Here is a 16483-nt window from a genome sequence, read left to right on the forward strand (position 1 = left end):
CATTCATGCACTCCTCTCACTACTGATAAAACGGCCCTCCATATCTCACAGTAAATTTGTATATGGTTTAATATTAGTTAAATACATTTGTTTTACTTTGACGCTTGATTTTTGGGGTGTGGTGTGGTTTCCCTGGTTTTGTCATGAACTTGAGCTGGTTCATGACAACAGTGATGTTTTTTTCTGGGGTGCACATGCACACCATGCTCCACGCAACCATGCACTGTGGGTGCGCATTGGAATTCATTCAAGCGAATTGCGTGTCATTCGAAACTTCATTTTAAACTTTATTCTTGGAAAAAGTCACAGCCCTACTCCTTAGTTCTTTTTTTTTTTTACCTCATTGAACATTCTGCATTGTGCCTGTGGAGTCATCTTAGCTGGGCGCCCACATCTCAGAAGAGCAGCCACAGAACTAAATTGTCTCCATTTATAGACAATTTGTCTGACTGTGGACTAATGAAATCAAAACTCTATGAGATGACTTTGTAACCCTTTCAGCTTCATGCAAATCAGTAACTCTTGATCATAAGTCTTCTGAGATCTCTTTTTGCAAAACATTTGAGTGTTTTTAATACTTCAAAGAGGCTCTAACCCACATCTGCAATCTAACCCCCTGGTTAGTTTTTGTTGATGTCATTAGCCGAGGATGATTGATGATTTGTGTCATTAGTTAAAATAGATGGTGTTTGTTCATAATTGAAACTTAAATGAAGATCTGACCATATTTTAATTTTATACATTAATGCAGATAATTCCAGAGGGTTCAGTTATTTTTTCTTGCCACTGTAAATAACTGCAAATAAGTGTTTGCAAGTGTACTGACCTTAGTCTTGGTTTAAAATCAGCAGCAGTGGTGTTGGAGCGATGGATGCAACCCGCCCTGCGAAACACAAACCAGTAAAGCATAATGACAAACACAAAGTACAGGGGGGAAAAAATCATTCACTGATACCAAATATAAAATACGACAGAGGCGCAACTTTAAGTTGGCATGATTTTGACATAAAGGGTTCCCTACTGTTTTTATTACAGGTGAAAATAAGATGCAGTACCTGAGTCTGAGCTGGTCCTTGCAGTCTGTTCAGTCTCTATTTAAGAGGTGTTAATGTCATGCAGTAACGGAGTAAATAAAATGACTGAAGCAATATTTTGAATGTCTTTCTCTTGAATCGTTAACAAGTGGTTACGGTAAGCTGCGGTGATTGATTTTTGTTTTGGCTACTTGTGGGCAGCAGAACAAGCAGAAAACACATTGACGTATTATCAGTTTATAAAGTTGTGTTGGTGAGTATCAAAGGAAACAGCTGCCTATTTGCACATCCAGTAAACACGGAGCAACATCATCATTCACTTGTAGTAGTGTTTGTATCCACGTAATGAATATAAGTCCAGCATTTAGTCTCTTTTAGTTCTGGTTTGGTCTCTGCTTTTTGTATTTGTATAATTTCTCTCCTCTCTCTTCCTGTCGCTTTCTGCAGGTAATTCTGCCCCTGGTGTTGCAGAGTCTGGATCAGTGACTGCAAACCACTTACTGCCCCCATGAGCCCGCTAAACATCCACCGCTTCAATTATTATGATTAGCCCTATTATTGTAATTATTAGTTTTATTATTAGTCTGATTATTATTGTACATCTTTATGTCTAACCTATATTGTGCTATGTTCCTGTTCCTTCCTTCAGCCTTTGTAGGTAATTATGCATGTTTTATTCTGTCAACTTGTCAAATCACCTTGTGTGTTGTACTTGTGTCTTACTTCGTTAATGAAACCAACACAAAAAAAATATACAAACAGCTTGAACACACAACATAACACATTTAGACAGACGCACCAGAGAGCACACAGGTCTAAGAGCATACTAACCTGCTGAGTTTGCTGGCCACAGGTGTTGTGTTGTATGTCAAAGCATCAGCTGCAGAGCTGTCACTGTTCACTCGCTGCCTCTGGGAAGAACTACAGCAGAACACAGAGACAAAGTCACCGAACAAACTCCAGCTAGGCCAGAGATAGCTTACAGGCAGGACTGAATGTTTCCTAGACTGAGTTCAGATATTCACTGAGGTTTTCAGCCTCCAGACAGCTCCGGGAATGCATCGAGGGGAGATGTTCTGTAGAGGACGTGAACCTTGTGGTCTGCTAATTCTTCTGGGACCTCAATATTTTTTCTCAATGAAATATTTTTCCCCAATGCTGTGAAACTGGATGCAGTACCAACTCTCAACTTGTGATGCAACAGATTTTCACATAATGCACTTGCAAATACAAAATTATGACTGAAACCCTAATGACCATTTGTGAGCTAGACTTGGGTTTTAGAACCACTTAAGTGAACTCTGTCTGCCTTCAAATGTCAAAACTGTGAGCCATAACCTTTTCGTTACCTCTTTCCATTTACTTATCTTGTAAGTTTGGATCGTCACTAGATAAAGAATTTAAGAGCTGAACACCGAGATAATGAGCATGAGTGAGATAAAGGCAGTAGTGGAGGAAAAGAGAAAGAAGAGGAAAGCATTTTGAAGTGTATTAATGTAGGAAAAGCTGAGTGCAAAGCAGGGAAGAAACAGATGGTATGTTAAATTCTCTCTACATTTTAAATCCGTGAAAAAAACTAGTTGAAGCCAAGAAACCACAGGAAAAGGAGTTAGCATCTTATAAAAAGTCCCAGAACTTCAACACCTAGAAAGAAAAATGGGGTGCAGACGACACAGAGTACGTCTGCTTTAGCAGAGCAGAGTACCACTGATATGTCACTCAGTTTGAGCCAAGTACCACAGGTGTTTAAGAGGACCTCATCAGCTTTAGACCCAGGGCCAAACAGCATACCCTGATGGTTGATGAGTTTTAAAGATTTTACTGAGCACAGTCTGACTGCCTTTCCACCATCTGACAACCTATGTTCATGTTTACCTGACAAGCAACCTCTTGTGATAATGAATTAATTATTAATTGCATCCCATATCCTACCAGCAGCCGACATTTCTTAAAACACTGTTTTTTTTAACCATGAGCGCCAGCTTTTTCCTAACTTTAAAGAAACAGTTTTCATTTCCTTAAGTTAACCAAAACTAACCACAGAGGTCACACTTCAGAGATGGGTTGGGTAAGGTAGACACTGGAGCTTTATTTATACTTTTGCATTAAGGTTTTACGCTGTACCTATGGCAGCTACATCTTTTCTGTAGCTACTGTACACTCTAACTGATGTGAGCCTAGTAAAGCACGACACAACCAGATCATGTACAATACACCCATCAAGGGTTGTGGTGGTGCTATCAGCGGGTGAAATCTGGCGCTGGGTTATAAATCAAAACCTATGCTGTAGGTGTTGTTAAACTGTTTTAATAAGAGACACCCTGTGCAGTAGGGATATCAAGCTGCTTTTTGTGTCCATGCAACAATGAGATTGACCGCAGGAACTTCTGATGATCTTTGTGACTGTGGTTTACATCCGTCCAGAAGCAAATGAAAACTCTGCCTCAGATATCATCCTGTAGACCGTGCAAAAGCTACAATTCCTGTCATCTGACACTCCCGATCCAGTTCTGAGTGATTTTAACCAAGGTTCTCCAGACAAAACAATCAAGAGTTCTTATCAACATGTGTCATGTCATGTCACCAGACATGACAAGACGCTGTTATGACTCTTTTAAAGTCCGTCCCCCTCCCTCCATTGGGCACTACGGACCACAATTGTGTTCATCTCATCCCAACATACCATACTTGCCTGCAAAGGGGTAAAGTGACCACCAGAAAAGTGAAACGCAGCAAGGCTATCTGGACTGCACGGCATGGGGTAAGTTCATTGAGTCATCCAAGGATATAGACGAACTCACAGAGGTGGTCAGCTCTTGGGCATCTTCCAGTGAGGACATTGTTATCTCTAAAGAGGTTGGCAAGATCTACTAATCCCCTGGTGAGCAGACACCTGAAAATGTTCCTAAGTAAGTTAAAACAGACATTCAAACAAGGTACTTCTGCTGAGTTAATCACTCTACAAAAAAGATTCAGCATGCGATCCACAGGGCCAAGCTGTCCTACAAACAAAAGGTTGAAGACAAACTAGGCAACAGCAGCGCAGGCTCAGCCCGGGTTACTGTCAGAACCATGGTTGGGTTAAAGGACAAAATTTTTTGTTTTAAAAAAAAAAAAAAGTTTTAGAGGGCTTTGCATCCGACCAAGCACTGGCTCATGAATTGAAAAAGTTTTATTCTAGATTTGACTTGTGTCCTTTTAGCAAGGATACTGCTGCTTAAAAAAGCTCATCCTGAACCCCTGCCACTATATACCTCATTTTGAGGCCCACAGGGGTATGACTACCTTCAAGTGCTGTACACCTAGAACTAGCCCTGGCCCTGACAGTATCAGGGGGAGAATACTGATTAATTCTGCAGACCAACTAGGTCCTATTTTGAGTTACATTTTTAATTTGTTTTTTTGGTCAGCAGATGGTTCCAAAACTATGGAAAAATTCTACAATAGTTCCCGTGGTCAAAAATAATCCCCCTAATTCTCTGAATGACTATAAGCAGGTAGCCCTGACCTCAGTGATGAAATCTTTTGAAAAATTAAACAAAAAGTAAATATTGGAAAGAACTGAATATTTTCTGGATCCCCTACAATTTGCATACCGTATCAATATGGGGGAGTAGGATGCAACAATTAGCTTACTAAACTTAATATGTAAGCACATTGAGGGCAGTAAGAATCATGCCAGACTGTTGTTTGTGGACTTCTCATCTGCTTTAAACAATATTAACAATATTAACTGCTTTAAACACCTGCTGTAACTCTTTTAAACTGGATTTGAATAATGTTTGATGGATTCTGGACTTTTTCATTAATACAATTCAGAGAATGACAGCTAAACGTCACCTTTCTAGGCCATCCCTCACATCACCTGGGTCTCCCCAGGGCTGAGTTCTCTCTCCTCTCAAACAGCCTGTACACAAATGACAAATGGGCGAGTTCGAAGATCTGCACATTGTTTAATTTGCAGAGGACACTGTTATAGTGAGCCCGTTGCACAATAATGAAATTTCTCATAGTTCCATTCTCAGTTATTTATTTTAACTGGTGTGACGTCACCACGCCATACCCACAAACACTGTGATTAATGATGAAATAGCAGTTTCCCCCCAGTTTCCCCTTTGAGATTTTTCTCATCCATACTGACATAACATTTAGCTTGACAGATTATTCTTGACGTCAGAAACTGTTGAAAAAATAATCTCAACTCAAAGTCCATTTCCATTTTCCGTGACCTTTTTTGTCCCACAGTGATAAACATAACTGTCCTGGTCCATGCCTATTTCACCCTGACATATAGTATAAATCCAAAACATTTATAATGTTTACATCTCTATAAACTCTCGAATATGGTGAAAATGCACTGGGGAGTAATTTCTTACGCATTCTTGTGACTGTGACATTTCCCAGAATTAGTCAAATTCACTTAGTTTTTTTTTTCCCCCTGAAATAAACCTCGCTAATATTCCAAAAATTCTCTGGCCTGTGGGGAGCCCGACTGATCCTGTTCAGATTTTCACCTCGCTGAAGTGTAAACTGACAGTATGTGAAATGATCAGCCCAAACATCACGCTAAAAAACAAAATGTTTTGTGTGTAGGTGTCTTTCAGAGTGTTTGTCGGAGAGACAGAGGTAGGGGTAGAGAGAGGCAGAAGAGAGAGGTAATTACAGTGGGAGGAATAACGGTCACCTCTGGCCCTGCGTGGGCAAACCGCTGCACTGTTTGTGTCAGAGAGTGTGTGTGTGTGTCTAAGTACAGTAGATTGGTGTGACTCTCGAGTGCTCTGACATGCATTCCATTTCTCTCTCCATCCACTGTTTTTCTGACTCTGTCTTTCTCCTAAACCCATCTCTCCCTCACTCTGCCCCTGCCTCTCGGCCTCATCTCTCCTCCTCATCCTCCCACTCAGTGCACTCAGCATTGCAAATCAGTCCGCCAACACACATGCACACATACACACACATGCATGCATACACACACATGCACACACACGCATACGTGTGTGTGTGTGAGTGCGCGCGCGCACACACTCACACACACACGCACACACAAACACACAAACACACACACAAACACACATACATAGCCAAAGGGAAGTGTTGTTAGGATCATGAGGTTGTGTTGTTCTGCCTCTACTCACATTGTACCTGTTACTTTATTTATTCCATCTTTCTGTTCTGAATGCTAATCTTTGTAAGGCATGTTTACATTTTGTATTTTACATTCGCACAGCAGCTTAAGTGCCAAGAGAAATATTATGATCCTGAAGTGTTTATTTTACCCCATTTATTGTCTGCATTGTTGTTTTGATTACATGGCTACGAGACATCGGATAATTAAACTGAGATGACATGAAAAGTAAATACAAATCCATCTGAGGCTGTCAGTGCAGCATGCCCACTCATGTTAATTCTGATAACTACCATTTATTACTTCAATGGTAGAAAAAAGCACTGATGCTAATGAGTAAACTCACTGCATTATGCAGGAAAAGAGAGACGGTCACATTACCATTTTAAAGTACTTAATGGAACAACATGACATAGTTTTCTATTTTCTACGTTTTTGTTAATTGAAGTGATCATATCTGTTATATACATGTTTATATTTATGTATGTGAAAAAACGATTAGAGAAGTAACTGATGTACAGTAAGTAATGTACAGTTTTTCACGATCATCATCGTATTTAAAAAAAAAAAAATCAAAGGTAAAGTAATTTGCATGCTACGATAATATTATGAGGGAACAGTAAATGCCCACTGTAGTTGCAGGTTTCTTTTGAGACTCAGTTTATTGTATATTCCAGTTTATTGTTCTCATAATCGCTTCTTTTGTGTTTTATTTCCTTCTCCTTTTCTCTGCTGCTCTGCCCACACACACACACACACACACACACACACACACACACACACACACACACACACACACACACACACACACACACACACACACACACACACACACACACACACACACACACACACACACAGAGGGGACTTTGAGGAGGGAGGGGGAGCACCCACGTCTTCCCAGCATCACTGTTCGACTGCCTAAGCGCCTTATGTTCAGTATTAACCGACAAGAATCCGTTGGTCGTGCGGGTGACCTACTGATTGCCATGAGCAAAGGTGGAAGTACTGGGACGTTGTTTTAACACCACAAACCGGATGGGGACGAGGGTCAGTCCCTATCAGAAAACACTCCTATGGTTCGTTTTTGAATGTGTGTTGTCCAAATACTTTAAAGGACACACAGCTGACTTAATGTAATATTAGAGTTAAATTATGGGTGTAAAGAGATATTTCACAATGTGACCATGTTGGTGATTATTTCATGGTTCACGTTTTTGTCATGGTAATGCAGATGATGCGCATGCTTCCTTTAAGTGAAGTGCTAAAACTTCACTCATTAGTCTTTACTCGTATCATTAGAGGCTTTTTGCAATGTCTCCATGTGTCTTAGCCATTCGTGCCACATATGGTTATTTTCAGGAATAATTGGGTCTGCTCATAAATGCCATCAGTGGACATGTGATTGGTACTAAACTGTACAATTGTACAGGGGGTTGTCTGTCTGTCCACGGGTTTTTAACGCAAACACAAATATCTGTATATCAGTGGAGGAGAGAGTCATTGTACCAGGGATATAAGACCCATGTTACATGTAATGCCAAAAATGTATTCATAGTACAAATTGTACAAAAATCTAATATTGATGCACTTTGCGACTCCTACTGTTTTTCTTTTTTTTTCTTTTTTTTATAAATTTCTACTTGGGATAAACATATCCTGAGCTTCTGCGCCACAGTTCCCATCATGCTTTGGGTGATGCAAACAGTAAGTACGATATCGCCATGGAGTCAGTGAGCGGTGCCGGCTTCACACTGAACCCTGTTTTCATTTTGCCTTTCTTTACATTTCTGTGACTCTACACCGTGGAAAGTCATGCTGCATTAACTGCTTGTGAAGTACCAAGTTCTGACGTGACCACAGTCATAAATTACTAAGTGCAATTATTTAACGGATAAGGATAACAATATTATATATTTTTCTCAACAAGAAATTTAATGCACAGATCCGTACCAATATTAAATGTGTCCTACTAACAAGTATTGTATGTGTAACTACAGCCTGATATATATTATTCATCTGAGCCATAAAGCTCAAATGTTGTGCAGAAACTATTAAAAACACATTAGTGAGTCACATTGTTGCACTGGGTGACATGTGTCTTCGTTAACATGAACACACACACTTAAGTTTCTTTGACTCAGTCCCGCGTGCACCATCCTGTTAACAAATACACACTAGAGCGCCACCCGTGGATTAGTCCACCAAAGAAAATAGTCCCCAACAAATGCGCTATTTCCTTCCGTTTTAGTAGCAGTTGTTCGAAACTACAGTGAGCCACTGTTTTAGGAAACTGAGCCTCTTAAAAAATGAATTTTTAAAAATGTCGTCTTTAGTAGGACACAATGAGATTGAGACACACAGGGAAGTCAGAAGGTATTAAGCTTCGGAAACACATCCTTAGTTTGAGTCTTGTTGTCAGATCAATAAGAAAAATGTAGAACAACACCAGACTCATGCTAAAAATCAGCGAGCAGAGAAAACGGAGAAACTCTTCATCTTCTCCGAATCAATTTCTCTCTCTGCACAGGGTTCCCATTGTGCCTGAAGAGAGAGAGAGAGCGAGCGTTTAAAGAGCGCCAACAAACAGCTGCTCTAACAGGTTCCTGTAGGTGAGAATTTAATCTGTGTGAGTGTGTGTGTAAATATGGTTAAAAGGATTTAATATGGAGGCAGGGCAAGCAGAAAAAAAATGTTCTATCCACAGACACACGCACACACAACCACAGCTAATATTATAGTAACACTTGACTGTTTCTAAGAGGGAAAAGAAACTCAGAAAATATTATTCATGTATTTATACACCTACACACACACGTATGAACGCAAACATGCACAGTCTTACACACAAACACACACTTCAGAATTATGCAGTTCTACTTCATGCAGGCTTTGACCTCTAACAGGCTTTATAGGCTTGACACCTCAGACTGTAGAGCAGCGAAACCTAAATCTGCATGCACTCGCTCCCCCGATCAGAATGAGCCGAGCCCTTCCCACGGTACCAGCCATATATATGGCTGTCGTAATGCAACTTAACATTCACTGTCTTGACTGAAACCCATCGAAGCGTTGCTTTATGAGTGTTACACTTCAGTATCGCCATTTTTTTTGTCTTCGGTAAAAACTAACTTTGGAGCGGTTACACAAAATGGGACAAAATTCCTTGGTCTCCATCGTGACTGTGTTTAAATGTCGCTGCAGCTGGGCCTTATGAGTCCCCCGTAAAGCTCTGTGTAAATAATGAAGAAATGGTTTAATAAGAAAAATCTAGTGGAATACCAAAAGTCTCCCTGTTAAACAGTGTAGTTACTGCCTCTCAAGGCTAATATAGGGATTAAAGGGTCTTACACATACACACACACGCTCACACAGTCAGTAGGTAAAAAGTTAAAGCTGCTTTCAAAGAACTTGGCAGTGTACAGGTGTTTTTTTTACCCGGGAACGGAGGAGGAAGTGACAGGGCAGACGACGACTACGACAGATGGCATACAGCAGCGCATTCCCTTCATTAGGCAACGCAGCCGTCACAGAGCAGAGATCTGACAGGGGAGACTAACTGCTGACCAGTCATCTGGGGCGGCAGTGCCGGGGTTCATCCGGAGCCAGACTGACCCAGAAAAGCACACCTCTGCAGTCCACCACTGCTACATACCGTCCTCGTCATGGTGACCGTTACTTGTGAAAATCCAATTTGGGAGGCAACACTGACTTAGCTGTTGTTTAAACTCGCATTAGATTGCAGCCGCATTTCGACACAAAGTGTGTTTCACCAACAAAACGGCAGAAGCAGGATCAGAAGAAATAGGAAGAGGAGTTAGAAAAAAAAGATCCTCTCATTAAAATGGAAGTAAGGTTAAAAGATATACAGCGATGGAAAACTCCGGCTGTTTCCCGCCTGCTGTTTCTTCTTTTTCTTGAGCGCTGAGATCAGAGCCTGTATGGCCGTTTCATGGTTAAACCTCGGTAAAAATATAATGTGTGATTTGATGAAACCTCTGGAGGTGCGTTTTAGTCCAAAACGATCTTAGTATAGAAGTTAAGTTGCAGCTGTTTTTACTTTCTTTTTTTAAATTCTGTGATAATAATAATCATAACTTTTTATTAATACTATTACTCTGTTGTTAAATCATTAGAATGACAATTTTGTGAATATGTGATTCCATTACACTGTGTTCCAAATTATTATGCAATTGACATATCAGTAGAGTTTCAGTAGATTAAACATTTCATTTTTAGTTTCTCAATGAAAGTTTTTGCTTGTTTTATTTATCCTATCTTTTTAGATAACTGGTATCAGTTTCAGACATGGTTGTTAATTAGTTTGCCAAGTGATCTTAATTCAAGGCATACCTAGGTCGTTCAAGAGAATTAAGCAAGCCACAGTTCTCCAGCAGTATAGGGAGGAAGAAAGACCTTTTTGAAGATGATAAAAACTAGAGAGAACGTCAAAGTGTAAAAAGATTTGCGAGAGATTCAGAGAACAGACAAATTCAGTCAGATAAAGGCTTATTAAGGAAAGTTTCCGTCAGACAAATGGAGGGTGTTAAAAGGGCTGCTAAGGAAGCCACTGTTGAGCAGCAAACAGGCATTTGGGATTGCTGGTGTCTCTGGAGGAAGCTCTACGATGGTGGGCGACGGTGCGCCTTGAAAAATGTTTAAAAAAATCCAACGTCTTTATCGGTAGTTTCTGCTTGTAATAACACCCACATTGTCATTTAGTTGTTGAGGATTAAAAAAAAAAACCTTAATTGAGCTGATAGTTTAGGAAAAACAAACAAGAAAAGCATCAGCAAAATCATTTGGAACACAGTGTAGGAGCACTAGTAATGAAGAGGACCTTGATTACAAAGCACAACAGAGCATTTGAAGTAGATGAAGTAGTAGGACAGAGGGCGCTCTATAAATTCACCATCGGTCTGATCTTAGTTTACTGAGTTTACTGATAGAGGCAGATACATGCCAATAAATAAGAGGAAGGAGGACAGTGGCGGGAAAACACACATAAGCATAGCTAATATTATGGCAATGGTTGTTTCTAAGACGGAAACGTAATTCATGTAGAAAATACTGTTCTTGTATTTATACACCTACTCACATATGCAGTTATGCACGCACACACGCACACACACACGCACACATATTTTAGAATTATGTACAGTAGTTCTACTTCATGCAGGCTTTGCCCTCTAACAGGCTCTATAGACTCGACAACTCAAACTGTAAAGCAGCACACTGAAACTTGCATGTCGACCAATCAGAGTGGGCCGAGCCCCTCAAAGAGTGGCCTCACCGGAATGAATACAGAACCTATTTTTTGCTTCAGGGTTGGAGTCAGACTAAAAGACCATGATTGAGATGTGGGGCTCTATTTTCATGCCTCGAGATTTCGAATTGGTATTTTGCTGCGGTGCACTGAGGCTGTTTCCTTGACTGTACCAGTTTGGTGCGCTGGTAACTCGCCACGCTCCCCAAGTTTGAGAAAAGAGGCGCAGTAGAGGATACCAATCCAGCGGCACACTGCAGTCTCGGCACCGAGAATGAGTGTGTTTTGCACGGTCCGCCGCCCGTCTCCTCAGAGCAGGTCATCTGTCCAGCGCCCTTTTGTATCATAATATCTTGGTGACTTTATTTAGTGGGGTCCCACCTATATAAACAGCCCTAAAATCACACAACTCCTTTATTCATGTCTTGTTTGTCATTCAACTTTTATTGTGCACTTTTCAACCACCTGACGTGATTAATAAGTGATTCTCACCAGCTCTGTAATCCACACCAGCCGGTACAATATTATCTAAAGGCCTGCCCTTTAATCTGACGAGTCTCTGCACAGCCATCTGAACATCTCTAACAGAAGTGAGGTTTGGCACTGTCAAACAGAGATTACGTACGGCAGATCCGTCGGTTAAATTCTGTGCAACAAGCACCACACTTCTGCTAAATAACCACAAAAAAGCCTGTGCCTCTGAGGACACCACACTTGTTGTTTTGATTAATTATTCTACCCGTTCTACTGCAAACCGACAGGCTCGTCGGATACTGACGCATCGAAAATAGTTCACACAGACTCTCTCTCTCTCGACTAATAAGTCCCTCAGGACAGTCCATTCCTGCTGGTCCTCCCCCAGTGTCTCCATCCAAAACACTTGGTCTGGCCAAGGACACCTGGAGCTCTACTTTTTAATTATAATACAGGTAGACATGTCACTGTGATGGACAGCATGATGTCATAGAGACAGTTTGGGTTGTTTTGTTTGACTATTTTATACTAGTGTTCCAAAAAATACAGAACTACAATATGCAACAACTAGACCGTATATTTAATTCTACTTTCACTGTACATGAAATGCTTCGGTGGTATTTTACTGCAGAGGGTACTGGATCAATTGGTGATGAATAAAATCAGTCCACATGATGCACAGAAAACATGATGACTGTACGATCTTCAACATGTCCAAAGTGAATTCAGCTGAGAAGGGACATAATCTGCTCTTGGCAGTATTTTTGAGCTGCTGTTTGCATATTTGGAAACTCTGTCTGTTCCGGACAACAATAAGTTTCCTCCTGAGAAAAACTCTCCCCAGGATCCCCAAACTGTCAGCGCCTAATGAACAGAGAGGGCCCGAGTTTAAAGGGGGTGAAAGTAGAGAATGCGACTGGCTGTGATACGCCTGGCCACCAAAGTACCAAAGTGAGCTCAGCGCGCCCCGGCAAGGAGTAGGGTGCACTTGAACCGCTGGGTTCACGAAAATAGAGTCCATGCTGAGAGTTAGTTTTGCAGTGAATAAATGTAATTCTTCTGTGATGTGTCCCCAATTTCTCCAAATGTCATCCAAATATCTGTGCAGTAGTTAGACAGCCACTGACCGCCATCTTCGCCACTGTCTCCGCCCTTTCTGCCTTGTTCTGGACATATTTATAAATGGTAGGGCACTACGTTCTCCAGCGCTTGTACCTTTTATTTGTAATTGGCATTTTTTATTCAGTTCAATATGTTTCAGGCAGGTTTCCAGAAGTTTAAGTATGGCAGCATGTGGCCTACTTTCCTGTAGGTATCTGTCAAACACATTTGCAGACTGTGAAAAAATGTGATTTCCTATCAAGATTATCTAGCTTTGTAGAGAAGAGATAGATTGAAGCTGGGTTTTTCTCTATGGAATCATAGCTGCCATTGATGCCAGTTAGACAGTGACAGTGGATAATGGTTCTATAGCTTTTGTCTTAGAACGCTTTAAGGCGAAGGTTCAGCCAGTGGTGACGCTGACGGAATCAGTGCGGTGGGGATGGACTTACCTGCTGTTTACCAGGCTGGAGGCAGGGTTAACCAGGTCCAGAATGGCTGAGGGAGAGGTGCCCACTGTCGCCGTAACTATCAGTTCCGGGTCAAGGATGAAGATCTCTTCCTGGGAGATTTCTGAAACGTAGTTGAGATGCTCCTGATAGAACAAGGAACACAGGACAGTTTCAACAATTAGTTTTATCGTGCTGTCAAGTGGAGGTTCACTGAGCTATTATACAAGAGATTAATCCTTAAACAGAACATGTCTGTTTTTAAGTTTTGTGTTGCCGAAGTGTGTTGTCAAAAAGCCTTCTTTAACCAGCCGCAGGAACATCTTATAGCTGTAGCACAGCTGTAACTACAAAACTGGCCGCTGACAGTTTTTTTTGCTCATTTATCTTTCTTTTTGAATTGCTACATTTATAGCAAGATTTTGATACATTGATACTTTACTTTATTGCATGGATGTCATTTCACCTGAAATATTGCCATATGAATAAAATCCTCTGATATGTACTATGTAATCTATGTAATTTATCTTGTGATATGGTCAATTCTCTGGACATTTTTCTCTTTTTGGCTAATCAATCAAATAAAATGCCCAACCAATCATGCTGACAAAAAAATCATTAAAAACACAATATAGCCATAAAGTAGCTCATTGCTTTGCATCATTGCCCACACTGGCCTTAGACATTACAAAGAGAAGAAAATCTAACAACTTATAACACACATGTTTGGAAAATGGTTGTCAGAACTGTGCGGTGAACATGATTTGTAGTGATTGCGATACAAAATGCATAAGCACCAGCTCTAAGATAATCGGTGGAATAAGGTGATAAATAACTCAGGGAACACAAGGCTACATTTGTATCCACGCTTTTTTTGTGAATGAAAAAAATGTCTCTCCACTCAGTTACGTGATCCATATGTGACAGCGAGGCGGTTACATATGGACGCCACTCTGAGGTGGCTTTGCACAGCGACTGTGTGACCACATGGCATTGGAACCAGCACCCTGCCTCTGAAAGAAACACCAAACTCTTTATCTAAACAAGGAAGGAGCTGGATATTAACTAGATGCAGGAGACAGATGCAATAGTGGAAGCCTCTGTACCTGTAGTGTGTGAACCGCTTATCAGAGTGACACGCAAAGTAAACCTTCACTACCCGGACAATCAGAATAATTCATCAGCTGGAAAAGAAGCAAATTCTGCTCACACTCACGAAACAGTGGACACCTGCTTCCACTGCATCAGCCTTAACATGAGCCAAGTCACCAGGAGAAAATCGGCCAAAACCAGAGGAAAGTCTTGGACCAAAGGGCTTCATTTTCTCTGGAGGTGGGGGGGGCCCCCTCACTTTTTCAAAATCTTATTTTTGTCCCCCTTTGTACAGTTTCAGTTCGATACGTTTACTAAGAGACCTTTAAACAGTTTACTGTCCAACTGCCACAATGCAGGTGGGAGAAGCTCTGAGCCAAAAATGTTGATACACTCACCTATGTCGCATTCAGTTATCACCTTGCGCTCACGGTAATTAAGCTTGATGAGCAGTAGCGAGTCTTGCCTCCCAAGCAATATACACGCTGCCCTACCTGCGGCACGTAGTTCTGGCCATGTGCTGCTTGTGAGGAACACTGCAGACACCGCACAGGATTGTAAAAAAGGCCCCCCACGTCATTGCATTTTCAAGTAAAAAAGTGGTTTAATCCGTTTTTATTTAAAGATAAAAACACGCTAGAACTGATCATCTATTAAATGGAGTAAAAGTCCCTGGCTTTTGTAGCGAAGAGGCAAATAAAACATAATTTATTGAGTTGATTGTTGTTAGAATTTTTTTGTAAAACACTGTTATATAATATCGTAATGTCAGAACCCCTGACTTTATTGTGTACCCCCCCCTCACTTTTGAAAACCAAACCAACGCTCTTGAATAAATCACATAGTCATTGGTCTCTTACACACACGCATGCACGTGAACTTGATCCTATGAAATCAAAATGATCGCTGAGTGCAGGTGCACAGGTGCTTTCATTCTGTGTGCTGGCATCCCACAAGTAGTGTGTTTCGAAAATATTCATGTCACCTGGCCCCAGTGGGTCAGGCCCCTTGCGTATTGATTATGTAAATGAGCTGAAGTCAACTCAGGCGAGCTCGACATACCTGTGCTCTGTCTATCCTGTAGAAACGGTCTGCCGTCGTAGCTGAGGAGACAGAAAGAAACGCAGTGTTAAGGAATAAAATATTATCACTAAAAGTTCAGGCTAAAAAGCAAACAGCTTTCATCACTGTTAAACAGTACACGGGCTGAATCCCCAATGCTGCAGCAGTTGTGATGGGAGCAATGTCGCAAGACAAGACCGAATCATCCCACTGTATAAAAGCACATTCAGTCAATCTATCTGGCTCTCAAACCATAAAATAATGGAATTTTACACCAGCAGACAGGAGAGAACTCGATGCTTTCCATTCGTTTTGTGAGGGCTTAATAATTGGTGACAAGCGTGGTGTACATGTGGGGTGTCTAGCTGTGTCCTGGCTTTGCTCGGCTTTCTCCTGTTTTAACTACTTCACTTGAAGACGGTCTAGTTTTGCTTTGTGTCTGTTTTTTTTTTTTTTTTTTTGGTTGAAGCATACTAACACCTTAACTGGTACTAGTGATGGTGAATCAAAACAGTCATACATGCTTTTTTAAAATATTGACAGTTGTCAGTCTAGAGAGAGACAGGAAACAGCACAGAGACAGGGGGTTCTGACAACCCAACAAATGTCCCCTAGCTGGGAATCGAACCGAGGACAATGCGGTTATGTGGTATGCACCTTAACCATTAGGCCACAAAGGGCAAATCTGATATGCTAAGGTAGATGATTTCAGTTGTTAACTTGTCAATACTACAACTATTTTCATAGTAGCTGTACTGACACACCAAATTCTAAAATGGAACCATACAACAGCATTACTGCTGCCTATTGTCTAAGGAGAAAGCAGCTGTCACCTAGCCTGAGTTCCTAGTCCTCAGCTTCCCACATAAGAGAGTTGGAA

General features: G+C 41.0%; 1 protein-coding gene across 5 annotated transcripts in view; it reads right to left on the bottom strand.

Moving 5' to 3' along the window:
- Positions 1–16483, bottom strand: part of LOC120798004 (diacylglycerol kinase zeta-like) — a 100695-nt gene that overhangs the window by 18176 nt on the left and 66036 nt on the right. For all 5 annotated transcript variants that reach the window (XM_040141892.1, XM_040141891.1, XM_040141890.1 and 2 more), the window contains 4 exons: positions 15604–15644; positions 13453–13595; positions 1866–1955; positions 827–883 (listed from right to left, as the gene is read on the bottom strand). In XM_040141892.1, the coding sequence (XP_039997826.1) occupies positions 827–883; positions 1866–1955; positions 13453–13595; positions 15604–15644 (331 nt within the window). The remainder of the gene's footprint in view (positions 1–826; positions 884–1865; positions 1956–13452; positions 13596–15603; positions 15645–16483) is intronic.

The sequence above is a fragment of the Xiphias gladius genome, chromosome 13, assembly GCF_016859285.1.
Source record: "Xiphias gladius isolate SHS-SW01 ecotype Sanya breed wild chromosome 13, ASM1685928v1, whole genome shotgun sequence".
Taxonomy (NCBI): domain Eukaryota; kingdom Metazoa; phylum Chordata; class Actinopteri; order Istiophoriformes; family Xiphiidae; genus Xiphias; species Xiphias gladius.